The sequence below is a fragment of the Rissa tridactyla genome, chromosome Z, assembly GCF_028500815.1.
Source record: "Rissa tridactyla isolate bRisTri1 chromosome Z, bRisTri1.patW.cur.20221130, whole genome shotgun sequence".
Lineage (NCBI taxonomy): Eukaryota > Metazoa > Chordata > Aves > Charadriiformes > Laridae > Rissa > Rissa tridactyla.
Genome location: NC_071497.1, coordinates 64,903,540 through 64,930,461, shown reverse-complemented (window position 1 = coordinate 64,930,461; position 26,922 = coordinate 64,903,540). Strand labels below are relative to the sequence as shown.

The following is a 26,922-nucleotide window of genomic DNA, read 5'->3' as shown; positions in this document are numbered from 1 at the left end:
TTTACTGTTGACAAAAATCCCCTTCTCCCTATGGTTATGAGCACTGGCCCTTTGGTAGTTTTCTGCTGGTTCCTACAGTGGATTGATGGCAATAACGATGGGATTAAGGAGGCGACACTGGTAGTTTTGGGTACCTCCACAATGTTTTTGTAAATGACACCAAGCCCACAGGCTAAATGCTCCCATTTCTGAGAAACAGTTACTGGGATTTCTCCAAGAGAAGCAGATTACTAACAGACTTGGAACACGGGCAGCTACCAGAGGACAAAGGGAAGAGACAGGCATTTCAAATCAAAAGGAAGTGTTTAAGTACACTTTAAAAGAAAAAATTGCAAACAAATGGAATGAATACAATTGTTTTTGTTGCCCAGATGACACCTAGGACTTGTACTGTTGAATATTGTGCAAGAATATACTTGAGACGAAGTCCATGATCGGAAAACACAGATTTCAATTGTGGCAGCATCAATCCATGTTATTGGGTATATTTAAAAATACACCTCACTTCGCAGTGAGGTACACACAGTACCTCATTTCAGTCATAAAAGAATCTGTGTTTTTTAAAATACAGAGCAGCAGCTCCTTGCCTACTACCTGTGATAAAATCGCTTGTAAGGTTTTAATAACAACCAGAGTGTGTATGGTGTTCGTTCATTGCTGTGCAAGAAGAGCGTTGCAGTCACTCCGGCTTAGGTAAGACTTTGGTGGCAAAATGCACAACGTTGTTCATTCTTGTAGAATCTATGAGAAATGGATGCCTTCTGCATTGAAGCCATGTAGCACTCTGAAAGAGCGAAATATTTATGTTAACATTTCTACCAATTTATACTTCAGCTTAAGGTATTTCCAGGATGTGCTGGCTCACAAAGAACACGTGAAAGTAAGGGGAAGCAGCCATCACTGTTCAACTGCCATAAGGAACTGTTACAAATATTAAACTGGAAGTTATTAGCAAATTTTTAGAGATGCAGGTATATTTTTAGTGCAGTTAGTGATACTGCATCCTACTAGGTTTACTACATTTCTTTAAAGAGCAGTACCTGTATTAACTGTCACACTGAGAAATAACCAGGAATTTTTATCTTAAATTAGGAGAGGATTCATGTTGCCACTTACATTAACTAACCAGAAGTAAGAGCAGAATATAGCAGTTCATTACTGAAATTTCCAAATTATGGTATAGACTACGGCCTAATCCTCACAACAGAGAGAGAAGGGTTGTGTAAGTCTCCAGGGAAATTATAACAACCAATTCCATTATTAAAGCAATTTTCAGAGGAGACATAGAAGGGTCTTGTAGATAAATACCAGAAACAGGGATCTTCATCTAATTGCTTCTCAACACTGTAGGCAGCAGTTAAAATATATTTATAGGGTTTAAGCATTTGTTCATGTTCAGGACTGAAAGCAAGGAGTGTCTGGTATTGAGAGGAAAACAGAGTTAGTACTATTCCTGGGTGATCCAATACCAATCTGTGCTATACAGGTACAGATACAGGTAGAATTTGAAGAAGCTTAAAACGAAGGCATAAAGAGAAAAAAAATACCTAATGAAATCATCTATATCCATTGAACGGGCTCGTTTTTCAGAGTAACCTGTATTTTTTAGGACTGTCTGTATTTTCTCTGCAATTTTGAAGTTCTCGGGTATTTCCTGTCAATGGAAAATAGGATACAAATTCATTTTCTATTCGTAGCATAGAAAAAGGTTCATTCAAATCATCTATTCTTTTCCTGCTTTTAGATTAGTTCTTGTTTCAAGTGACAGAAAGAAACCGTACTTTTTCTTGTATGGATTATTGTATTGTTCTGCTCTTGTATCTGAAGTGTCATACCTCAGCTCATTCACCCTAAGTGAAGCACAAGAGTACTGCCAAGCAGATACAAAAAGTTTTCTTACTAGATTAGTAGAAGTCCTTGAGACATGTATGGCCAATATATTAATAACATACTCAGGTTTCAACTTTTTCACTGTAATTTAGTGACCCTTGCAGATTTTTGTCTGAGAAAAGAAGTAAGTTTCTCCCTCCCTCAAACTCTCTTGGAAAAATTTTAAACTGTTAAGCTTTTCAATGTTAATGTTTTACTCTTATAAAAAAGTCAGTATGTAGGTCACAGTACACAGAAATAGAATTTAATGTATTATAAAAGGAACTTACTGTATTGTGTAAGGAACAATGAATTCGATAATTATGATCCAGCAGCTGCTCTACAGCACTTGACCTGCAAGAAATACAAGTTTAGAATGAAAACTGATCTTTAACTAGCTTTTTTGACTTGATTGGTTGTTAATCTTTACTATTAAAAAACCGTAATGACTACACAGAGCAGTTCTTTTTAAACAGCTGCCCTAGTCTTCTAAAAGAAAACACTTGTGACCTCAGCATAAATCCTCCATCATGGTATATACCTGCCAGCACAGCCTGGGATAAAACACTGCTATGCATTTATTTGCACAATAGAAATGGTTAAGCGGATGGGCTCTCAAACCTTGAAAAGATTTCCTTTAATAGAAGTTACTTACTTAAATGCTGCAGACAGTGTCTTGTTTTTCCTTACAAAGGCTATCCTTACCAGACCATCCCACTCCTGAAATTAAAAATTTCAGAATTTACAGAAAGGAACATATAGCTACTACAAACAAGAACAGTCACTACTGGCAATTTCGCAACAATACTGAACACAAAGAAAAATCTTTCAGGAAAATATCTTTCTAAGCAGTACAAAACTAGTCCTGTCTCGGACAAAGCAATATGAGTGGCGGAGAAAACACTCCACCCACAAAAACCTTTTAATTGTTCTTTGTCATGCCTAGGCACTATTGGCAAGATACCTGAAGAAAATCTGGCTAGCCTTGGGCAAGGCTGAAATGGTCTTGAAGATCAAAGTGTTTTAAAAATTAACTTTAGAATATTATTCTGTGACATCTGTCTTCTGAGATTGTACACACTCATCTAAAGATCAGACTTCTCATAGACACTCCTTTGATCATAACCAACTAAGTCATCAGTCAGAAGGGTCTCTGGAAGACACAAACCACGATGAAAGGGAGCAGTTCTCCAACTGACACGGAGATGGTGCCTCAGTCTTGTCAGAAATACTGTAAACAAAGCTGCACCCAAACTGATGGTGGCATGTTTGGGTAACATCCGAATGCAAGCATGATCAAGGGAGGAATAAGTATTTTGGAATTATGTAAACGCCAATGAATACCTGGTACTTAGTAGCGAAAACAGCACAGGAAACTGATTAAGTGAAGAGAAAAATGAAATGCGTTATTATGACTAGTATGTTACATTGTTATTAGAGCATGTGATGCTCACCTGGAAGTTGATAGGTGGTGGTGGATTCTTTGGCTCTATTCTGACAACACTGGATTCAACTTTGGGAGGTGGCCTGAAGTTGTTCTTTCCAACCTGTTAATCAGGAGAAGCCAGGCAGCTGTATGAATAAGCAGCAAATCCTCACGTTTCTAGAAACATCCTTCTATCTCTGACAGCTCTCTTTGTTAGCTAACACAGAATGACCTACCTTCATTAGATGGTCCACTCGAGCTAATAACTGAGTATTAATAGAGAGTCTGCAGTATAGTTTAGTTCCTGGTTTTGCAACCAAACGAAGTGCAAATTCCCTTTGAAACATAAGTATCGCACACCTGAGAATAACAGAAATGAGAAAATTAATTTTGAGTAATAAACTTTTATGTCAAAAGCCAACTAACACACTTGGAAAACACAGGATTTGCCTCAGTGCTTAGAAGCAATCAAAGTTTGTCATAAACAAACTCTGCCTTAATTACCTCAGAGTCTGTTAAAAAACAAACCACAAAACCTGGAGAGACCATTTGCATCTCCATAAAGGTCCAATAGAATTTGATTCTTTATACCACTAAATGGATCAGGATCAAAGAGACAGCAGCTAGTCTCAAGAGTTTTGTGCCTGACTGCTACAAATTATTTTGAATAATTTTATGATGAGTCCTATAAATCCGAACTCTCTAGCTCCAAAAAATGACCAGTAATGTCACTAACGTTAATGCTTCGGTGAGAGAAATCAAGTACCTGGGCAGTTATATTTTTAGACCAGACAGCAGGAAGTGTCTTGGCTTCGATCCTACCCTTTCCACCCCTCCTTTCTAAGGTAGGAAGGCATCTGAAATACTATGATACCCTACTTATTCATGGAATAACAGTTAGTTATAATACCAGTGTAAAAAGGTGCAACTCCTGTTTTCATCAGCTGGACACTCACTAGTGCCAAGATTAAATTTCCTCCTTGTGCTTAATACAGTGACAAAAACTAATTTCTAGGCACTGTCAGGTTTCATATTAGAGAAAAATTCTGGTGGCTCTCGTCCATCAAACTGATATTTTAAGAACTAAAAAAAATTGATATGGGAATATTTTTAAAACTTTTTTTTTTCTGTCCAGTAATACAGAGCTCTGTTCTTCCACATACCTGAAAAAAGGTCTGTGAAGCAACAACTTGAAAACAAAAGGTGAAGAAATCTGAGGAAAAGAGCAATAGTGTTAATATAATTTCTGGGCAATTATCATTTAAAAAGAAAAAAGTTTTTCCATGTTGTTCAGTCCATACCTGGTAAGGCAAGTTAGCCACACATGCATCAAAGAATGGCAAGTCCGTTTTCAAGACATCTCCAACCTTGATTTCAAGTTTGTTTGCCAGACACCTGGGGGATAATACACTGCGGTTATCCTCAAAAAAGCATGTTGCCAAAGTCTTTGCCAAAGCAGCTCCACTGCTTTAAGTGCTCCTTGTTTCCACAGTTGAAACTTACGTGCCCTGAACTCTCTTCTGAAGTTCACCAACAAGTCTAGGGTCAATTTCACAAGCAATAACCTGAAAACAAAGTACATATTTGCAACTTGAGCCAAATCCTCTTAACCGGGATTAAAATTTCAATTGTAAAAAACGCTGTATCTATTGTTACTGGTTTCAGTAAGTCTTAAAAATTCCCCATTAGGCTATGCACCTTCCTCCCTCCCTAAAAACATGCAAGGCTCACCACATAAATGGGTAACAGCGATATAGTTTGACAAAACCAAGATTTACATGGACAGCTAAGAAATCACTGGAATTAGGCCAATGTTCAGAAAAATAGCCATAGAGTAATTCTACTTATTTGAATGAAGCAGATGAGGATTCTTCTGTTTGCCAAAATCTAACCTACAATGTGTCTGGAGCTTGGGACAAGGGGGGAGAAATTCGCACTTACTTTTTTCACTTTCTCCAACATTTTTACTGTCAGGTTACCGGTACCCGGGCCTACTTCCAGAATGACATCTGTGCGTCGAAGGGCAGCCTACGAACAACAGGAATTTTCAGTTACTTTTCTCGAACCGAGTTCAAGGAACCATTTAGTTTTAGAGTGAAAGGGGGTAAAAAGTGCAGTAAAAAGCCGAAAGCAGCGAGCGGAGGAGTGTGAAAAGGAAGGGACGAGAGAGGAAACGGTGTGAAGAGGAATGCCTTAATGATAATTTATTTATGGGAGATCTTTGGCCAAGCGTAGAAAAATGGGCAAGGAGCCGCATATTGAAATAATAAATAAAAAAGGGGATATTCAGGCGGTAAGGGCTGTGCAGAAGGAAGGTCCTTCTATGGGCCTCCTCAAGAGGTCGGGATAACGCCGTGCATCCATCTCTGCCCCGGGAAAAGGGAGGGTGTCCCCGCTCCCCCGCCACCTCCTCCCCCGCTGCCCCGGCCACCTTCTCGATGATGCTGTTGACGACGAGGGGGTTCTTCAGGATGTGCTGGCCGGCCCCGGTGTTGAAGAGGATGCCTGAGGGAGGAGAGCGGCGTTAATCCCGCTGCCAGCAACAACTGCGCTCCCCCCCACCCCCCGCAACTTCCCCTCAGGGCCCGCACCAAGGCGTCCCCCCAGCGCGGAGCGGGCCCGGACCTCCGTTCCCGGCTGTGTCGCCTCTCAGCCCGGCCCTCAACCCCTCAACTCACCGGTAGCGCGGCCTTCTCGGCCCTCCCGCCGCGGCTTCTTGCCCGCCCGCACCTTGGGCATGGCGGCGGCTGGGCCCCGGCGTTCCCTCACACGTGCGGAGGGGGGGACTACAACTCCCGACATGCACCGAGGGCGCGGCGGGCACCGAGGGCGGGGCGGGGGGCGCGGGCGGGCCGACAGCGCCCCCTGGCGGCATGGCGGAGCTGAGCGGCGTACGTCAGCCAGGAGTGGCGTCAGAGGTTGACGTGATAACGGAGGGGCAACGAAATGAGGGGGAAAACGCACGGTGGGAGGCGCAGGCGGCCGCCCCCCCCCCCGCTTTCCCGCCGTTCGGGAGGCGGTGGGGGGGGGGGGCCGCCGCCTGCGCCTCCCACCGGAGAGGGCGGGGAGGTGCCCGGCGTCGTGTCGCTGGGTAATGACGTCACGGCGGCGCGCCGGAGGAAGGAGGCGGGTCGCCGCAGCGGCGGCGCGGCGGGTCCCGGTAGGGTTGGCGCGACACGGAGCCGGTGGGTCGGTGAGCCCGGTTCGGGGGTGGGGTGTGGAGGAGGGAAGCTTCTTGGCCTTAAAAGCATGGGTTTTTTTTGGCGGGGGGGGGGAGGGCGGGGCGGGGCGGGGGGGTTGGGTAAAATCGGCGGGAAGGACGTCAGGAGGCCGCGAGGCGGCGCGGTTTTGGGGGCGAAACGTGGGGAAGGGCGAGTCCCCGGCCTTCGCTGATGGTGGTGGTTTTCTCCTGGCAGGTTGGAGGTTTCGGCTGTAAAAGCGGATTTTTCCCCGCAGCCAAGGCGGGGCCGGCGCGGCGGCGGTGAGTTATTGCTGCGGTTTTACTGGCGTTGGAGGCAACAGCACGCGCAAAGCGTAAAGAACGTGGCCCTAAACGCTGTGCTGATGCTGCTTCCAGCTTCCACTTCTGTGCTGATCAGTATCTAAAGGGTGGGTGTCAGGAGGATGGGGCCAGACCCTTCTCAGTGGTGCCCAGCGACAGGACAAGGGGTAACAGGCACAAACTTGAGCATAGGAAGTTCCAACTAAACATGAGGAGGAACCTCTTTACTTTGAGGGTGGCAGAGCCCTGGAACAGGCTGCCCAGAGAGGTGGTGGAGTCTCCGTCTCTGGAGACATTCAAAACCGGCCTGGACGCGTTCCTGTGCAACCTGCTCTAGGTGACCCTGCTCTGGCAGGGGGGCTGGACTGGATGATCTCCAGAGGTCCCTTCCAGCCCCTACCATTCTGTGATTCTGTACCTTGCTTCTCATGTCTCATTGACGAAGTGATGTCTGTGACATATGTGCTGTGGCTTTCACATTAGCAGTCGTAATATATGAGAACTACCCCAGCCTTTACAAATAGGATGCTCCCCGTGGGCTTTGGTTTCTTGAAACTTCATTCCAACACCAGTTTTTTTCATCGCTCTCATCACTTTTCTTCTCTCATTCTTTCATTGTACCATTCTGCAGAGAGCATGGAACACCATATGCGTAAATAACATAATAAAATTTTTTATTACCCAAGCTTTACAGATAAAATTTTAAAACTCTATCATCAGAAACAGCCTTTAACTGTGGTTAAGCTGAAATGGTTTAAAGCCATTTCAGAGCATGAGGGCAGATGGAAACTTGTATTTCTGTTTCAGCTGTTGCACACTAGTTTGTTATAAAGCATTCTGTCTTTTTGAAAATCTGTGAAAATGAGGTGAACTAGTAAGAGGTCAAAGGAATAAGATTAGTCTTGTAACATTGGCCATCCTATAAGCTTACTGTTAAACATTAAAAATATTCCTCTGTTGGCTCTGTGTGTCCCTTTGGCTTTTCCTGTCATCAATACTGAATCCTCTGACACAGTTACATCCAAGCAAATCCTTGGAATAGTCCCACTGTCATTTTTTTACTGCCTGTCCATTCTCTTAGGAGTTTTTTTTGTCAGTTTGGTGCTTTTCATTTAACATGAAAGGCTGCTGTTCTCCTCAATATTTTTAATGTAATCTGACTTACTTCCCTTAATATTATTTTCAGCCTTGCTTGCTGCTGTCTTTTATTCCTGTGTTCCTTCTTGGTCGTTGTCCTTTGATCCTTTGTGTCTTCTGCATAGTGATTTTTTTCAGACCTTGGTTTTAGTTTGTGTCATGTTTTTGTAAAAATAAATTTGTGGAAGTTCTATTCCTCTATTTCCATCAGTAGCTGTATGGGGAAAAAAAACCCATAACTCTTTCCTACTTGGTATTTTTATTTGTTTTCTTTACTGTGGCTTCAATTGGGCAAAGTATAGACAGCCATGTTGATTTACCTAAAAATTAATTTGTTGCTTTTGAAAAATCTTGGTAATGACTGACAGTAGTCATTTTAGTGATTGTAGTCATTAGTGTAGTCATTAGTGGTTTTAAGTAGTACCTTGAAGAGCCAGGATACTGGCAGTTCTTTTGGTCTTACTGCTCGGTAGAAATGTTAACACATGGCATGATTGATACAGGTACTATTATGTTAGAAAAGAGAGTCAAGGGAAAGTTTATAGAAGGCTGCAGAGAGATTGGTATAACTACCAACTCTTCCTGAAATTGACAGTATCCTTAAAAGCAGCACCAGTATGTTGTATCAATATCGCTATGAATGCTACTGTTTGTGTTACTCGTTTCAGAAGGTGACCCATAAGTGGTTCTTGTAGCTTTTCGGAAGGGAAGCTTTGGTTTACAGGTTTTCCTTAAAACAGATGTACTGCAAAAGACAGTCTTGAGTTTCTACGTGAATTTCCCGAGCTGCATCACTTGCTATTTTTTTATTAGCTATGTAGTCTGCTGACAAGAAGTGTTTGGGCCTGTCCTCTTTGTAAGTGGCTTTCAGGGCATTAGTTGTGTCTATGAAGTCTTCCTTTAGCTTTCACTTTAGTAAACAAGTCCTCAGCCTCTCCTCATAGGTAGATTGCTTTAGACCCCAGACCATCTTAGTAGCTCTGTCCTCTTTCCCGTTTTTACACTTCTTTCTTGAACCGGGGAAAGGGAGAACTATGATGACAAAATTGAAGACGTTACTCTAGAAGCAGTCTCAGATACTGCTGAGTAAAGGACGATAACAGCATTCCTGGAGCCACTCGCTGCGTTCCTTTTGAAGTATCCCAGTATGTATTTGCACTAGTGAGGACGCACTGTATTTTTGGGTGATCTATTTACATCTTTCTCTCCTTCTGATTTCAGAGAATCTTAACTAAATCCACACTTGCACCTCATTACAGGGGAAAGAATTTATTGAATTCTTAACAAAAGATAACAAAAAATATACAGAATTAACTGCATGTATATGAGTGAGTTGTCATACTGCATTCTTTGCAGTCCAGAAGAAGTGAAGTGTGGAGGTGTTTATTGATGAAATCCTTTGTTTTGTTCCCTTGCAGATATGTAGCAATCCGTGATTTGTTTTTATAGCTGAGATGTGATTCTAAAATCTGGATGTATTTCTGTGTTATGGGAAAAGTACAGGGATACTCTTTTGCCTCTATCAAAAGGATTGACTACTTGAGAAAAACATTAAACCGGTATGGCAGAACATTTAAGAGATTTGAAATATTCCCTGAAGTAAACCGTGTGTGCAGATACTTCCTTAGAAAGGGAATTAAAGAATGAAGAGTAGAACAGAGTAAGTCTTGGATTTTTGCAGGTGAAAGGAGATGAAGGAGTTTGGGAGTGGGAATGGAAGTGCAGAACACTGGATGGTAACAATAAGGAGCTGATATTGGTACTTGTGGTTTCTGAAGACACCATCTCATTGTGCTGAGGGGTGGCTTTTGATGTGTGGCTTATCTTTTAGGTGTAACTGAGTTGAGTGGGTTTTTTTCTGTCAGCTGAGGCTTGAGAACATGCCGTTGTCTCAGTTCTGTGCATATTGAGTTGGATCTTGAAGAGCAGCTTTTCCTTTTTGTGTGTGATTAGTCTCTCTTGCCTCATACAAAAAGAAATTTTGGGATGGTAATAGAGCTATGCTTGGATTTGCAGCTGACAGTATTGAATGCTTTCTAGTTGGAGAGATTTCAGCTCCCTTCAACTCCCCCCACCAGGCTTGTGCTACTTAGTTATCATAGCAATGGGTATGAAAAGTGGCAGAAAGCAAGCAACATTCCTGAAATTGCTTAGTGTTTATTGTGAAGACACAGTCTGAGATTTTACTGAGTTCAGATGGGAAACACTAACCTTACCCAATGATCAAACTTAGAAATTCTGACTGTTGTAACTCAAAGTGCAGACCCTGCCTTCCTTTTAAGAAGATGTTGCTTATAAGGTTTCTACCAGATTCTACCGGCATTTCTTTATCTGACAGCATTTCTATACACACCTCATGGCTGTGAAGGTACCCAGAAGACAGCAGCTATTTAATACTCACCTCCTCCGTTTCATCTCTAGGACAGTCTTGTAGAACTTACTCAACAGTAAGCTCTAGAAGTACCCAATGGACTGTGGAGAAAATCCCTGTCCCTGTGATGTAACCCACGGCCCTCTGCCTTTGCTGTGCAGAAGAAAGAAAAGCCTGACTTGTAAAAGATGAAAATTGTCTCCATCTCACAATATTGGAGCCAATATTCATGGGCCTTTGCTGTTCTGTGGGGTCTAAGAACATCTGTATGTCCTCTGCATAAATTATGATTTGAAGAGGCCCTGGGACATAAACTTAAAAAAAAAAAAAAAAAAAAGAGGATAGGGTCACAACAAATTAATATTTGAGAGATTTGGGTTTAAACTCCTTAAGTACAGCTCTGTTATATCTGCAGGAGCAAGATCTATCTATCTACAAGATTAGATCCCAGGAACTCGTGGTTTTGCTTTTTAGGAATTAGTTTTACTTGAATGTCCTCTAGCTGACAGGAGTGCTAAAGCCATCTTGAAGGCATGCTGTTATTTTGTTTTTGTGAATCTGGTAGTTGATTGGTTTTAATTTTTTAAGGTTGAAGAAAAAAATTGGGTTTTTTCCTCCTCTAACGTTAAGATTGATTTTTGTGAGAAAAAGGGGGTTGCTAATACCACAGCATTGCATTTCGCTGGGAAGGGAGATCCCTAAATGTAGCAACTCATTCACTCACGGTACTGGTAAGCACCCTAATATAAAGTCCCATAAATAGCACCCTAATATAAAGACCCATAAATAACATGGGTCTTCCAGTAGTTGTCATAGTGTTTATTAAAACTACGGTTTGGTGAACACTTTAAGCAGGCATGAGCATCTGTTGCACACTGAAGAAGCTGCTTGTGTCTGTTCTGCCTGCTTTTTTATGCCTAGCACATTTACCTCTCTGGCAGAGTGGTGTGGAAATGACTGGGGAGCTTGATCCAACCAAAAAAACTGCATTTTCCCCTCTGCCTCCCGCTTCAGGTGCTTAAGGGGTGAAGGGGCAAGCAGAGAGTTGTACTACTGGTTTTGGTGACCATGCTTCTGTATATCAGCTTAGCTTATTTGTAGCTAGCTTGAACTGCAAATTCAAGTTTGGTGCAGTAAAGGTTGATTTGAAATAGTTTGAGGGTTTTTTTTCATTCTTTTTATATTTAAAAAAAAAGGAAAATAACCGTATAAGGACTCCAGCAGAAACTGTTTAGAGGGATTTCTTAAATGTAAAAGCAGTGGACAGATTCTTCTATGGGTTCTGATAAGTTTACAATGGACTTTGCAAAATCCTTGCTATAACGAAGCATTATTGCCATTTGTGCATCTTGCCATTTATATTTACTATACGGGTATCAGGTGTTTTTCCAGTTAATTTTTTGCCATCCAAATGATACAGAAAATACTGCTTCCTTAAATATTTTACATTATTTATAAACTTTATCTGAAAGTTGACCCTTCTTCAGGGAGATTATTATTTTTGTCTTTGATTTTGTTGTTTTGCTTGGGACAGCCTCATCTGATGTTGTGTGAGCACTGTTGTTTACATGGGGTCAGAAAGCAACTGTGCAAATTCATGGAAGACTAAATCTCTTGAGGGCTATTAAATATGAATTCCCTGACTGTTACTAGAAAATTGTTGCACCACAGTTTTTTGGGGGATGGGAGCGCATTCTTCAGAAATATCACTGGAAGATTGGCCTGTTCTGACATGGTCATCTACTATGGTCTGTGACAGAGACAGAACACTGAATTAAATAAATTTTTGTTCTGACCTGCTAAGGTTGATTTGTTTTCTCTTTTTTTTTGAGCAGCAATAGCTGCTTCAATTTTTAAATGAAAATACAAACCTTTTCAAGAATGAGAGCCATTAATAAAAAGGAAGTCTTGTGTATATTTCTCTTTGATTTTTTTTTTTGTTATCTTTAGATCTGCCAGCTAATTACTTTGAAACAAGAAAATGAAAAAAAAGCCTCACGGTTTTTGTATTTGTACTGTACTAACTGCAATAAGTATGTCTTCTGATGAGAACTGTTCCAGGTGAAGTGTATAAATTTATAGTAGAAGCACTGTTCCCTTGGTGGGAACCCCTCCTTTTCTGCGTCAGATTTGTATGTAGCTGAGAAATAATTTGATTTAGCTGACATGATCTTAGTTCTGTAGTGCAAAATCAATTGTTACATGAATGCCCTGTAATCCTTTTTTTTTTCCCTTTCAAATGAATATGTCCTTGCAGTGAATCTTGAGCCAGATATCTTGAGCTGTTGCTAGCATGCAGTTTTCCTATGGCAACTCATTATTTGGAGAGCGTTGTTCAGCAAAAGATCTAAAATCAGCTTGTCTGAAGTTGAAGAAGTTATTTACCATTTTGTTTACACACATGTGCTCTGACAGTTTTAAGAATTTTCAGAAGTTTTCTCTTTTTGGTTTTCATCTGATAATCACACTGATGTTCTGCTATTTTTTCAGTTGAGTAGGCGCTTCAGAATTACACTTTTATCATGGGGGATGATGTAATAGAGAGCAGCCCTGCGGAAGGACTTGGGTGTAGTGGTGGATGAAAAGCTGGACATGAGCCAACAATGTGTGCTTGCATCCCAGAAGGCCAATTGCATCCTGGGCTGCATCAAAAGAACCGTGGCCAGCAGATCCAGAGAGGTGATTCTCCCCCTCTACTCTGCTCTTCTGAGACCCCGCCTGGAGTACTGTGTCCAGCTCTGGAACCCTCAGCACAGGGAAGACATGGACCTGTTGGAATGGATCCAGAGGAGGACCACAAAGATGATCAAAGGGCTGGAGCACCTATGCTATGAGGACAGGCTGGGCGAGTTGGGGTTGCTCAGCCTGGAGAAGGCTCCTTTGAGACCTTATAGCGGCCTTCCAGTACCTGAAGGGGCCCTATAGAAAAGCTGGGGATGGGGCTGTTTGCAAGGGCATGTAGCGACAGGACGAGGGGCGATGGTTTTAAACTAGAGCAGGGTAGGTTTAGATTAGACATTAGGAAGAAGTTCTTTACAATGAGGGTGGTGAGACACTGGAACACGTTGCACAGAGAGGTGGTGGAGGCCCCATCCCTGGAGACATTCAAGGCCAGGCTTGATGAGGCTCTGAGCAACCTGACCTAGTTGAAGATGTCCCTGCTTACTGCAGGGGCATAGGACTAGATGACCTTTAAAGGTCCCTTCCAACCCAACACATTCTGTGATTCTGTGATCACGTATTGTTTGATAGTGTTAGGTAAGATTATATGTCTTTTGAAAGTAAGTAATTGGACTTTTGAATGGAAATAAATGAAATCCCTTCATAATATGAACTGCAGTTTTCATCTTGCAGGGATTGAGCTATGATTTCCTCCTTAGTGCAAACTTTATGCCTACTTCTGTTGTTTTTTCTCCTATGCTTTTCCTCTCTCCCTTTCTTTCACTACCATTTTTAGGCACTCTGAAGTTATTAACTATGCTAGGTACTTCAGTGCTACAGTGTCTATACCAGAAAAATTTGAATATATCTTTTATTGCTGCTTTTCTTGTGTGTGCTTATTTCACGCAAGTTCTTTGTGCTGTGACTATGGAGTTCCTATTGTGATCCTTACAAGTTAACCTGATGTTTTTCGGTGTTGTTATTACATTGCTGCTTCCTGGCCAATTTCATCTATGCAATGATGAAGGTAGCTTAAGGTACTCAAGATGTCAAAATGTCTGCAAACCCAAGAAAGTTAAAGATACTGCAGCTAAAGACCAGGTTTTGCTGGCTGTCCTGTCAGCAAGGAGTGGGGAGTGGGAGTTGTGACCAGTCCATCACACATTGTCTCTGCTGCTTCTTCCTCCACCCGCTCTTCCCCTGCTCCAGCGTGAGGTCCCTCTCACAGAAGACGTCACAAACTTCTCCAACGTTAGTCCTTCCCACAGGCTGCTTCACAAACTGCTCCGGTGTGGGTCCTTTCCATGGGGTGCAGTCCTTCAGGAGCAGACTGGTCCAGCATGTGCGCCCCACATCGTCTAAATGTGGCACTTCAGGGCACGCTCTAGTGGCAGAGATTGTAGGTTGTTTGGTTGGACTCGATGATCTTAAGGGTCCTTTCCAACCATGAAGATTCTGTCATAATTTAGCACAGGGTCTTAAGTCCAGCCAGCCAACCTGCTCCAGTGTGGGCTCCTCTCACCATGGGGCCACAGGTCCTGCCAGGAGCATGCTCCAGCATGGGCTTTCCATGGGGTCACAGCCTCCTCTGGGCATTGACCTGCTCCAGTGTGGGATCCTCCACAGGCTGCAGGTGGATATCTGCTCCACCATTAACCTCTGTGGGCTGCAGGGGTACAGCCTGCCTCACCATGGTCTTCACCATGGGCTTCAGGGGAATCTCTGCTCCGGCACCTGGAGCATCTCCTCACCTCCTTCTTCACTGACCTTCGTGTCTGCAGAGTTGTTGTTCTCACATATTCTCACTCCTCTCTCCCAGCTGCTGTTGTGCAGCAGTTTTTCCACCTTCTTAGATATGTTCTCAGAGAAGCACTACCATCATTGTTGATGGGCTCGGCCTTGGCCAGTGGTGGGTCTCTCTTGGAGCTGGCTGGCATTGGCTGCCTCAGATATAGGGGAAGCTTCTGGCAGCTTCTCACAGAAGCCACCCCTTTCCCCCCGCCCACCGAAGTCTAGTCCTGCAAATGCAATACACAGGGCGGTTAAAGCAGAGAGATGAAGATGTGTCACATGGGAAGTATAAAGCAGAGGTTGAGTTACTGGTTCTGTTCAGTTATTACTATAAAGGGAGATCTGATATTGTCGTTCTTAGTTTTGAAAGTACACTTTCTTTAACCTTAGGACCTTCAATTTTTAGTCTGTTTTTGTTAGGGTTATTTGGAGACTTACAGATTGTTATTTCTTAGATTTTAATTTATCTTTTTTTTAAATTGTGCAGGGCTATTACTGGTATAAAAGGTCTTTAATCTTTTTGCTACTTTTGTTAAGGTGGTGGTTTTTTCAAAAAATCAAAATTTTAAACCTATGTCAGAATAAGATTTCATTTCACTGGCTTTCTTGCCACCACCATAACAATTTAACATCTCAGTTTTTTCTTCCTGAAGGTTGGGAAAATAAACTTTTTTTTGTGGTGTTAAAAAAAAAAGCAAGTCCTCGAGCCTGTTTGTTAAAGGGGAAACTGCTTGATTGTTTATTTAGAAACCATCAGTATATAAATATTTAACATATATCTGTATTATGAAAAGTTTCCATAGGCTATAACCAGAAGTTTTTATAGACAGAAAACCGGTTTTAATTGTCAGACTTCATAGTTGCTTGTATATATGTTTCTCTGATTTGTTATAATGCTGTTTTCTGTGGTCATTATAAATGTAATCTCTGTGTCACCTGGAGAGCAATGTTTTGTTTTGTCTTTATAGAGCACAATAATGTATTTATACTTGAAATCATGCAATTGACATTCTTAGTTCAGCTGATTAGCATTTCGTATGCTAAACAGATAATGAAGGAATACGAATATACTGAGGAAAATTGTTTCATTTATGACTGTAATTGTGAAACTGTAATTCATCCTCTTAATCGATATAAAATGTCATAATTCATCCTCTTAATCGATATAAAACATCTAGATCAATTTGAATTGCAGAATTTAACTGTCTGAAATGGGTCATTTTATCTTTTGGGGAAAAAATGTTCAGAAAATATGAAAATGTTAATACTCTGCATTTTTGCCTCTTTCAGACCCTCCATGGTTTACTTTTCCTACAGCTGAAGTCATTGCTAGTTGCGGTTTTGCTCTTAGTTTGCTGTGCTTCACAGGAGAGGTAACTGGTTTAAAAATCAAAGTATTTCCTGTAATTCCTCAAATCTAGTAAATGTGCTTGTAATGATAGACTTAATGCTTGCTTTTTCTGCTGAGAGATTTCTGAAATAAAATAGTTTAATCACTGTACCTTGACACTGCCTGTGAGTGGGTGTAATGCTATCTTACACAGTGTAGTCTAATGAAAAATTAGCGTGGGGTGCTTAGATAATACAAATGGAAAATACCTGTCTGTATTTACTGATTTTTTTTTTTTTCTTAAGTGTTTTTCTTCCTTTTTTAAATGTTCTCAGATTTTCATGGATCTCAATAGTGCTAGCACTATTGTTTTGCAAGTCTTGACCCAGGCTACTAGTCAAGATACTGCAGTGTTGAAGCCAGCTGAGGAACAACTGAAGCAGTGGGAGACACAGCCAGGCTTTTATTCAGTCTTGTTGGTAAGATACAGTGGGAAAGTACTATTAAGTAAACTGAATAATTTTGAATGTGGCTCTCTAGAACACTGTTGAACTATGACCTGTGGCTGAGAGAAGCCTTGAGTCATCATGGCCCGGTTACCAGTATCCTTATGCTGTGCGGTGGTAGGCATTGCCATCACTGCGTCTCAAAGCAGGCTCTTTGCCCAGGCGTTCAGGAGAAGGAGGAGATGCAACTTCTAGCAGGATAAGAGGGTGGGCTCTAGTGCTAAACCTGTTGGTGGTCTGTTGTGAATTCTAGATAGAAGGCCAAGAGGACTTTTGTCAAAGGAATTACCTTTACTACGCCGTGAGGCAGGGACACTTGTATATACCGAGACACTAACCATCTTTTCTTTATTGTGGAGGTGATGCATTAAGACCGTTTTCATAGAAGTTCCCCCATGCTCTTCATTGCACTAAGTTTGATACCCAGCTGGGATTGCTTTCCTTCTTGTCAGCGGAGAGAAGATCCCAGGGAGATTAGCTGACTGGGCTGGTAGTAAGGGTCCTGAAATGGGAAAGGTGAATACTTCTAAAGGTACTGTGACCGTTGATAGAGGCATTGTTATGGTGCAAGGTGATGAAAACATAGTCAAAGAAGGAGACTCAACTGTTTCAGAGAAGGCACTCAGAAGCTAACCGTGTTGTTATTCTCCAGTTCCTGTGTGTATATTTCTAAAAGTCTTAAAAACACAGATAAACTGCTCTTCCTACAAACATCTGTCTTCAGTGCATAGGATGAATGACTCAGAGCTGTGGAGTGACATGTTCTGTTCTCTGTAGACCCACTGCTTCATTTGCTTGGAAACTTGAAGGCGAGTCAGGGGATTTAGAGAAAGGGGAAAAAAAATCTTGACTTTAGAGCTGTCAAATTGCGTTTTACCCACTGCCTTTGCCGTACCGTTTCTGTGGTGATAAAACACCTTGATAGAAAACAGCAGGAGTTGGCACTGACTGGGCATTCTCTGTTTTCTGGATGTGTGCTGTAAGAGCTTACAGCTCAGGTTGTAGACGAGTGCTCGCAGGTGTAGCTGAACTAGGTATGAGTTAGCTTTAAATATAAGGGCTAAAAATGTGGGGTTTGGAAGGATCAAACACTGTTAATTCTACTAATGTGGTTAAGTAGCCCTGTTTGGGGACTCATCAGCCCTTCTCGAAGGGTGAAACACAAGTGGTAATCTTCCAAACTAAATAGGAGTAGAGAAGCTGTACTTTGTTTAACTTGATTGTGACAGGAGGACTGCCTGGGAGAGAAGATAGTTGGGCACCTTGGTGGAGGTGATGATAAATGGAGAGTTGGTAAAACAGTTAATCTGTATGGGATATGGAAAGTAATATAATTACTTACGGTCAGATACATTTGCCTCTGGGATGATCAGGATAGAGAAAATTATAATGAATGATGAAACATGCGTCTTTGAATCTACAATTTTTAGTACCTAGTGGAGTTATTATTAACATTAGTTTCTGTGCTTCTCTTTTGAAGGTGTTATGTACCTCTCTTTTTTGAAGTACAGAGCTGAAAAGACAGAGTGGCTGCTTTTGAAAAGCAGCCTCTGTCCTTTACCAGTTGTATCAATTTATATATTGTTTAGCTTCATTCCTGTTATTTCTACAACAGCATTAGTGTGTTATGATGAATACTTTGTTTCGGGAAGCTCATATATCGATACAGAGTATATAGAGAGGTTTCACTGGTTCTTGTGTAGGCACCTTGTCCGTTTTTTGCATTCCTGCCCAGGCCAGATCTAGGTTTACGGTATTTTGATTTGAAGAAGCTTAGCTTTCAATGGATATTCTAGCAAGGAGAGGAACTGTAATTAAAAGGCTCAGTGGGAGTTTCAGAACAAGTAGTTTTCTTTTTCCATGTTTCATTTGTTTTGCAATGCTTTTCATAGATACGAGGCTAACGCGGTGTTTGAAGTTTCCTTTTTGTATTTTAAAATGCTTAAGTTGCACTTGGGAAAGGTCAAATCTTTCAGAGATTCAATCCCTCTTCCTGAATGAGCTTTGGAAAAGGAAGACGTATTACATACAGATGCTTTTCATGTTGTGTGGTCTTTATCAGTGGGCTACAACCTTTTTGGTGTTTTTTCTAAAGGTTGCTGGTTTTGGAGTTGATACCTTTGTTGACATGTAAGTCTGCTTGCTTTCTGGTGATTGGAGTTTCTGAGTTTTTTTTTTTCATGTTGGGCATTATATCTAGAAAGCTGTTACTGTTATAGAAAGAGTTTGAGAGAAGGTTAAGTTTTGAATTTATAGTGAAAACGCTTGATATGGTCCCAGGTGTCTGTAGTGCTGAGTTCTTTTAAGGGTTTATTTATAATTCTTCAGACGTGGCAGCCAACAGTAGCTCTTGACCTGAATCCCTGCATTTTTCATGTCCTTTCTTAGTGGCCTTCTAAAAGCAATTCATACAAGTAGTGCACTCTTTTTCTACAGTGCACTGTATAATAAGACCACTGAGCTCACGCCTCTTTGCTCCCTAAAGGAGGGACTAATGTCTCACCCCCTCACGAAGGATCCATCTGATGTAGTGGAAAACAGGAGAGCTGCTGTTCTGGGTAGTACCTGTTTTACGATTCAGTAGCCTGCCTTTATTTTAGCTTTTCCTGCTTGGTTAATTTTGCAATTAAAAATACTACATAAAATAATCCCTCTGTGTTTGTCTTTATATACAGATAAGTATGTAAAAGTGTATATAGGTAGGTAGGTACAGATATATGTATGTTTATAGATATATAGCTTTTTAGTAGTAGAAACTAATTTCCTACAATAAGCATATGCAAGTTTGAGAGTTGCAAAACAGGTCACTGTTTTGCAGTCACCATTTGTAGTCAGGAGGGTTTTCAGCACATGGCAAGATACTGAAGAAATCTCCTGAAAGGTCTTGTAAGTCTGTGGCGCTACACAATACAGAATAATTTCTGATTTTACTCAGAATCCATCTGTGTCATTAAAGAGTGTAATAACTGGCTGGTGCTAGAAATTATTATCCTTTTATTCCTTGCTCAGCCAGATGAGATTGGAAGTACATTTTCCCTATATGTTTGGTTTATTTTTATAAATCAAATATTAGGGCTAGTGAAAATTAATGTTTAACACATTGTTTTACTTGTCTGTCAAATGCTGACTAATACATTTTGTTTATATACACCTGTACATACAGAGGTGTGTATATTTATACATATGCCAGTGCATGTGTTAATAGAATTTCTACCCTTTCTATGGCGTACTGAGCAGTTTTTAACGTAATCTTTTTTTTTTAAACAGAATATCTTTACAAATCATACTTTGGACGTGAATGTAAGATGGTTAGCTGTGCTGTACTTTAAAAATGGAATTGATCGCTACTGGAGACGGGTCGCGCCACAGTAAGTTCTGATTTTCTTCCCCTTCACCTTCTACAGTAGGTTGTGTTACACTTGCCGAACTGGAAAAGAGCACATCCCTTGGTTGGTAGAAGTTACTGTAGAATTCGTGGTGAAACTGATAAAATATTTCAACATTAGGAATCACTAATGAACCAGTCTGTTTTCATATTACTTCTTACAACTCTCTTCATGCTTTACTTTTAAAATCTGAGTTAGAAGGCTATTTCATAGAAACCAGATTTTGAAGTGACATAGTAAGCTTTATAAAGCTTAACACCTGGACTTTCTGATAGTGGCAGATTTGAGATGTAGGAAGTCTCTTGAGAGATAGTTAAGGATACATTTCATTTAAACTAATTAATAATTCATATTCAATATGTAAATGAGAAGGAGGAAGTAGTTACCGTGATAGCAAGTTCTGGTCTTCATTTTCTGTTGTTCTGATATGTGGGTTCTGATAATGCATGACAAAACGGTCCCCACAGAAGCCAAAAATGTAACCAGTATTCTCGAGTGCCAAATCACTTACTTAACAGTTACAAACAATGCCATTAAAATTTGTCATAGAATCATAATATTGTTTGGGTTGGAAGGGAACTTTGAAGGTCATCTAGTCAAAATCCCCTGCAATGAGCAGGCACATCTTCAAGTAGATCAGGTTGCTCATAGCCCTGTCCTGACTGACCTTGAATGTTTCCAGGGAGGGGACATCTACCACTTCTCTGGGCAACCTGTGCCAGTGTTTCACCACCCATATTGTAAAAAAAATTCTTCCTTATATCTAGTCTGAATCTACCCTCTTCTAGTTTAAAAACATTACACGTTGTCCTATTGCTACCAGCCTTACTAAAAAGTCTGTCCCCATCTTTCTTATAGGCCTCCTTTAGTACTGAAAAGCCACAATAAGTTCTCCCCAGAGCCTTCTCTTCAGGCTGAACAATGCCAACCCTCTCAACCTGTCCTCATGCGAGGGGTGTTCCATCTGTATGATCATTTTTGTGGCCTTTCTCTGGACACACTTGAACAGGTCCTGTACTGAGGGCTCCAGAGCTGGACACAGTACTCCAGGTGGGGTCTCACAAGAGCAGAGTAGAGGGGCAGAATCACCTCCCTAGACTGGCTGGCCAGGCTTCTTTTGATGCAGCCCAGGAGACAGTTGACTGTCTGGGCTGTGAGTGCACATTGTCAGCTTGTGTCCAGCTTTTCATCCACCGTTCTCGGCAGGGCTATTCTCAATCCCTTCCCCAACCCAGGTGCAGGACCTTGCACTTGGCCTTGTTGAACCTCCTGAGGTTCACATGGGCCCACTTTTCGAGCTTGTCCAGGTCCCTCTGGATGGCATCCCGTCCCTCAGGTGTGTCAACCACACCACTCTGCTAGGCATCATCTGCCAATTTGCTGAGGGTGCACTGAATCCTACTGTCTATGTTATTGATGAAGATACTGAATACAGATGTCTGAGGGACACCACTTGTCAGTGATGTACGCTTGGACATTGAGCCATTGACCATTACCCTCTGGATGTGACCATCCAACCAGTTCCTCATCCACCGAACAGTCCACCCATTAAATCCACGTCTCTCCAATTTGGAAAGAAGGATTTTGTGGGGGACCATGTCAAAGGCCTTACAGAAGTCCAGAGAGATGACATCCATAGCTCTTCCCTTGTCCACTGATGTAGTCACTCCATTGTAGAAGGCCACGAGGTTGGTCATACAGGACTTGCTCTTGGTGAAGCCAAGCTGGCTGTCTCAAATCACTTCCCTGTCCTCCATGTGCCTTACCATAGCTTCTAGGATGATCTGTTCCATGATTTTCCCAGGCACAGAGGTGAGGCTGAGAGGTTGGTACTTCCTAGGGTCCTCCTTTCTACCCTTTTAAAAAATGGGTGCAGTGTTTCCCTTTTTCCAGTCACCAGGGACTTCCCCTGACTGCCATGACTTTTCAAATAATCACAGAGAGTGGCTTGGCAACTAGATCAGCCTGTTCCTTCAGGACTCCGGGGTGCATTTTGTCACGTCCTGTAGGCTATATGTGTTCAGGTTCCTCCAGTGGTCAAGAACATGACCTTATCTTACAGTAAGAGGGACTTTGCTCCCCCAGTCCCAGACTTGTGGTCCACCCACTAGAGAGGTCTGGGAAGACAGATTGCCAGTGAAGACTGAGGCAAAAAAGTTGTTGAGTACCTCAGCCTTCTCCTTGTCCGTTGTTACCAGTTTGCCGGTCTTGTTTATCAGGGTGGGTACGCTTTCTTTGACCTTCCTTTTCTAAGGTACCCGTAGAAGCCCTTCTTATTATTCTTTGCGTCCCTTGTGAAGTTCAGCTCCAGCTGTGCCTTGGCCTTCCTGACCCCATCACTACACAACTGGGCAGTGTCCCTGTATTCTTCCCAGGATACCTGTCCCTGCTTCCACTGCCTATGCATTTTCTTCTTGCCCTTTAGTTTCACCAGCAGGTCTCAACTCATCCATGCCAGTCTCTTACCCTCCTCCTAATTTTGTACACTTGGGAATTGAGAGCTCTTGTCCTTAAAGATCTGCCACCTCTGTTCTGCTGCCTTGTCCCTGAGGGCAGTTTCCCAAGGGGTCCTATTGACTAACTCCTTGAAGAGCTGGAATTTTGCTTTCCTAAAATTCAGGGTCTTGACTCTGCCTGACCCATATCCCTCAGGACTGTGAACTCCACCAGTGCATGATCACTGCAGCCCAGGCTGCCTCCAATCTTGACATCACGTATCAGCTCACTTGCACTGGTGGTCCAGTATCGCATCCCCTCTGGTAGGGCTGTCTATTATCTCGCTTAAGAAATTACCCTTGATGCATTCCAGGAGTCTCCTGGATTGCGTACAGCTTGCCATGTGATTTTTTCAGCAGATGTCGGGGTGGTTGAAGTCCCCCAGCAGGATGAGAGCCTGCAAGCGTGGTGCCTCCTGTAGCTGGAGGAAGAAGGCTTCGTCAATAATCTCCCCTTGATTGGGCAGCTTGTAGTGGACACCAACCACAAGGTCCCCTTTGTTGCCTTGGTCTCTATTTCTTACCCATAAGCTTTCAACCTGCTCGTGGCTGTTCTTCAGAGACAGCTCTTCACACTCTATCCATTTCTTGATGTAGAGGGCAATGCCACCACCCCTCCTTCCTCACCTGTCCCTTCCGAACATCCTGTAGCCATCAACAGCCACACTCCAGTAAGGGGATTCGTCCCACCAAGTTTCAGGAATGGCAAGTAGCAGCGTGGTGGCTTCCAGCTCCTCCTGTTTGTTGCCCATGCTGTGTGCATTGGTGTAGAGGCATTTCAGCTGGGCTGTCAGCTGTGTCACCACCTTAGAGGAACAGCCCTTGATTCATTTGAGGTATTTCACTGATGTTTCCCTGTTCGTTGCTTACAGAGATGGGCTCCCGGCTCATCTCCTTAAGACTTGAGGTGTGCAGCAGTGTAGCCAGCACATCTCCGAGTAACAGGCTGAGGCCCCTCGCTAGGACCCCATCCCGCTAACCTTGGCATATCATCCCACAGCTTGTCACAGGCAACCTGATATTATCCCCCCCTCTTCAAGCCTAGTTTAAAGCCTTGTCAATGAGCCCCGTTAGCCTGTGAGCAAAGATCCTCTTTCCCCTTTGCGAAAGGTGAATGCCATCTGACGCCAGCAAGCCTGGAAGTGTTCAGTCCATCTCTTCAGTAATATAAATAGGTGGAACGTCACTGTCAGGTTGTGTAAGGGTGTAAATTGGAATTCCAGATCCGTTTTTTATGGCTCATGAATCTAAGCTAGTTCAGAAAGTATGACATGATTTTATGTTGTTTGTTTGAGGTAGTGTAGTGTATTTTGCCTTACATTATAAGCTTTTCTGAAGATCCACCAAAAGAAGGAAAAGTGAAATTCTGCATCTGTAGGACATTTTAAATAGTGTAGTACTCCTTCATTATTATGTAAAGCACTAGAGTTTTTGTATACGTGGATTAGTATACAATTGCAAAACATCTGCAGGCATTTGGATTCTCTTTTATTAGGAGGAATATACCATCTTTTGCATGGCAGATGGCATAGATCTTTAACATTTCTGTTTTAAGTGATGAGGTAATGCTACTTACATTACTGGTACTTAGCAAGCATTATTCAAAGCAATTAAAATATATTGTTCCAATTTGTTAATGTTTTTAGATAGATATTAGTAGTACTTCTGGTGGAAAAAAAACATGGTTTATTTCCGGCATAAGTAATCACTAGAATTTTACTGTTTCAACTGGGGTAAAAATTGAATAACAGTCTTTCAGAGTACTTCTCCTGTTACAAATTTAATGTGATTAAAAAAAATAAATCCTTGGCTATTGTTAATGGTTCTATGGAGTAAATCTATATTAAATTTCCAGTAGAAGTCCAATTTTCGCTATTTCTAGTTTTTTTATTGCGAATTTAACACAATGTATAAAATCAATTAAAAAAAATACTCTCTGCTGTTAAAGACTCCGTGTATCGAATATGTATTAAATTTCCACTCTAGGTCCAATTTTTTCTCCATTCCTAATTTTCTCTCTAAATTTCTCATATATGACATCTTGTCAGTATTTTGTGCTCACCCGGATCACTCTTCTCTTAGCAGAATATGCTGACGCCATTTTAAGAAATGCTGCTTTTAAGCTGTAATTTCTCAGTTGATTGTTTTGTGAATGATTTTTGAAGGTTTTATTGTAAAGGCTGTATTTTTGTTGTCCTTGCAAAATTCTCATCTTTCATTTGGTCTGTCATATCAGCAGCTGCCCCATGTCCATCCATGGTGGTACCTCAAAGGTTGGTCTGACCTACCCAGCCTGTTTAGTAGAGCAGATCTGGAGGTGACTGTTTTCTGCTGCCTCTCGAAGGAAAGGACTGATATTTATACCCATGTTTTTCCTCAGTGGGATGCTAACTCGGGCCTATCTGCTTTACTCAGCTGTTAATTTTCACAAAATCTAGGGAAAAAATCATACCACTGACATCTCTGCTCTTTGCCAAATGTAGTTGAAATTTCCCAGGTAGTTTGAAGACTTATGAGACTTGTAGGAGGGTTCTTGCAGACAGATAATATGTTCATGTAACCTTAATTCTTTAGTAAATCTGTGCTAAAGATGGTTTCTTTTAGAACAATTTTTCTTGAATATTTAATGTGCTTGTGGAGAACTTTCAGTCTCCAAGAACTTTCCCGGTAAGTTAAATGTCCCTGTTGTGCAAGTGTGCTGAAGTTAGTTTCAGATGAAGCCATTGGGACTGGCTTTACCCTTCTGCTGAGCATTCGTGGTTTCTCAGCTGCTACTGCTGCAAAGCAGGAAAATGGTCAGACTGTGAATTCTTTGGACAGTACAGTAGTTGAATGTTTCATTCTGCTAAAATACGTAAATACAGAACAGTGAATATAAATGGTTTTTTTTAATTAGAAAAAATGAAATATCTTCTGAAATATTTTGCTTTTTGCACATGTTCACCGATACTGTCTGCCCTATTCATGCTACTTATTCTCCATGTGCTGTGGACTTGAAGCAGCATTTTACAGTGAGAGTGATTTTAGAGGTGGGCCTGTGAACTTTCTCCCTCCTGCTTTCTCAGGCAGCTTCCAAGATTCCCATGGAGAAGGGCCTAAGGTTATCGTAGCCTCTTTTCAGGAATAGTTCGGCCTATTTTTTGAAATTGTTCTCAGCCTTCTCAGAAGGTGATCTCACTTTATGATTTTGCACGTGGTTTTGGTTTCTTCAGAAATGGCTTTTCTTGAATTCAAGTGTTATTAAGAGCTCCTTTTCTTGGACATGTTTTTGATTTTATATATAATTACTGTTAAATCCTGTCTTTTGTGGACTTTGTTCTCTGATTTGACTACCGAGTTGGCAACTTTAGCAACACTTCTGAAGTCCAGGTTTTTATGTGTTTGCCTGATAACTATAAATAAGTCTTCAGATTTGAATTTCTGGTTTATGAAGTAGTAAACTTTTTTTTAAAAAAAAAAGTTCCAAAAGAACTTCTTAAATATTTGGATATGGGCTTCCCCGTACCACAAACACAAAAAGACCAGGAACTTTGAAATTGTGAGTTGTGAAAGACTACAACATAAATACCTAGAAGTTCATCTCTGGAAGAACTTGCTTTAATTTTTGTAATCCAGCGCTGAAGTGGAATAGCCTGTGGAACATCCGCCGACCTTCCCAGCTGCTGACCTGCCTGTAACTGCTGCGTGGGGTTGTGTTGCAGCGTGTGAGAGGCGGGCGAAGGGGGTGTGCTGCCGGTGGGGACGTCGGTGCCTCCTGCGGGGGGGTGTCCCTGTGGCGGGACATCCCGTCTCCAGGAGATGTCGCTGTCCCATCGCCGGAGCGGCGGATGCCTCCGTCGCTCCCCGGGGAAGCCTTGGAGGTGCTCCAGTTCCCGTCACGGAAGGCAATATTAACACTTACGTCTGCACCGATTTTTTTTTTTTTTTTTCATTACTTTTCGCTAACTTTGCTTTTCACAAGCTTCTGTATTTGAGGCGTTCATCCTGATGAGACTATTTATTTTCTTTCCTTTTTTTTGCTTGTAATGGCCAAAGCTTAATTACAGCATTTTTATTTATAGTCAGTAATGAATTGAAGGCTTGCTGCTCTTGGAGTATGCATAAGATATGATTATTAGAATTATGAAAAAGTAATCGGGGGAGAGGGCCTTGTAAGCTTACAAACAAGGTAATGGAAATGATATAGTAGAACCTTTTTTTCTTCATAAACCAGGTTTTTTAGGCACTTTCTCTTATCCCTGAAAGTGACTTATTGTACAAGCTACGTTTAAATGAGATGAGATTTCTCAATTTTAGTAATAGAAGTTTGCAACTTTTAGAGACCACTTAGGTATACCTTTATGTGTGAAAATTGTGTACTGCATTTTTGTATTTAAAAAAAAAAAAAAAAACGCAGAAATTTATTTCCCTAAAATATCATCTAGTGGTTTTACATTAATAACTGAAAT

The 26,922-nt window shown here is 41.7% G+C and overlaps 2 protein-coding genes across 8 annotated transcripts in view; one reads left to right on the top strand and one right to left on the bottom strand.

Annotated features, from left to right (window-relative positions):
- Nucleotides 1-284: 284 nt before the first annotated feature.
- Nucleotides 285-6,288, bottom strand: DIMT1 (DIM1 rRNA methyltransferase and ribosome maturation factor). The gene is made up of 12 exons (XM_054186614.1): nt 5,974-6,288; nt 5,727-5,800; nt 5,237-5,323; nt 4,799-4,860; nt 4,597-4,690; nt 4,459-4,508; nt 3,532-3,655; nt 3,324-3,416; nt 2,525-2,589; nt 2,160-2,223; nt 1,548-1,654; nt 285-784 (listed from the first exon to the last, which is right to left on the bottom strand). Exons 1-12 carry the CDS (start codon nt 6,095-6,097, stop codon nt 742-744), a joined length of 987 nt encoding a protein of 328 aa, XP_054042589.1. The 5' UTR covers nt 6,098-6,288; the 3' UTR covers nt 285-741.
- Nucleotides 6,289-6,399: 111 nt separating this feature from the next.
- Nucleotides 6,400-26,922, top strand: part of IPO11 (importin 11) — a 90,642-nt gene continuing 70,119 nt past the window's right edge. For 3 of the 7 annotated variants that reach the window (XM_054186607.1, XM_054186603.1, XM_054186602.1), the window contains exons 1-4: nt 12,796-12,984; nt 16,048-16,130; nt 16,423-16,566; nt 19,861-19,961. In XM_054186607.1, coding sequence (XP_054042582.1) covers nt 12,909-12,984; nt 16,048-16,130; nt 16,423-16,566; nt 19,861-19,961 — 404 coding nt within the window. In that variant the 5' untranslated portion in view covers nt 12,796-12,908. Of the gene's footprint in view, nt 6,489-6,711; nt 6,777-12,795; nt 12,985-16,047; nt 16,131-16,422; nt 16,567-19,860; nt 19,962-26,922 lie in introns of those variants that run through there. The other 4 variants (XM_054186608.1, XM_054186606.1, XM_054186604.1 and 1 more) reach the window with 4 other exon arrangements.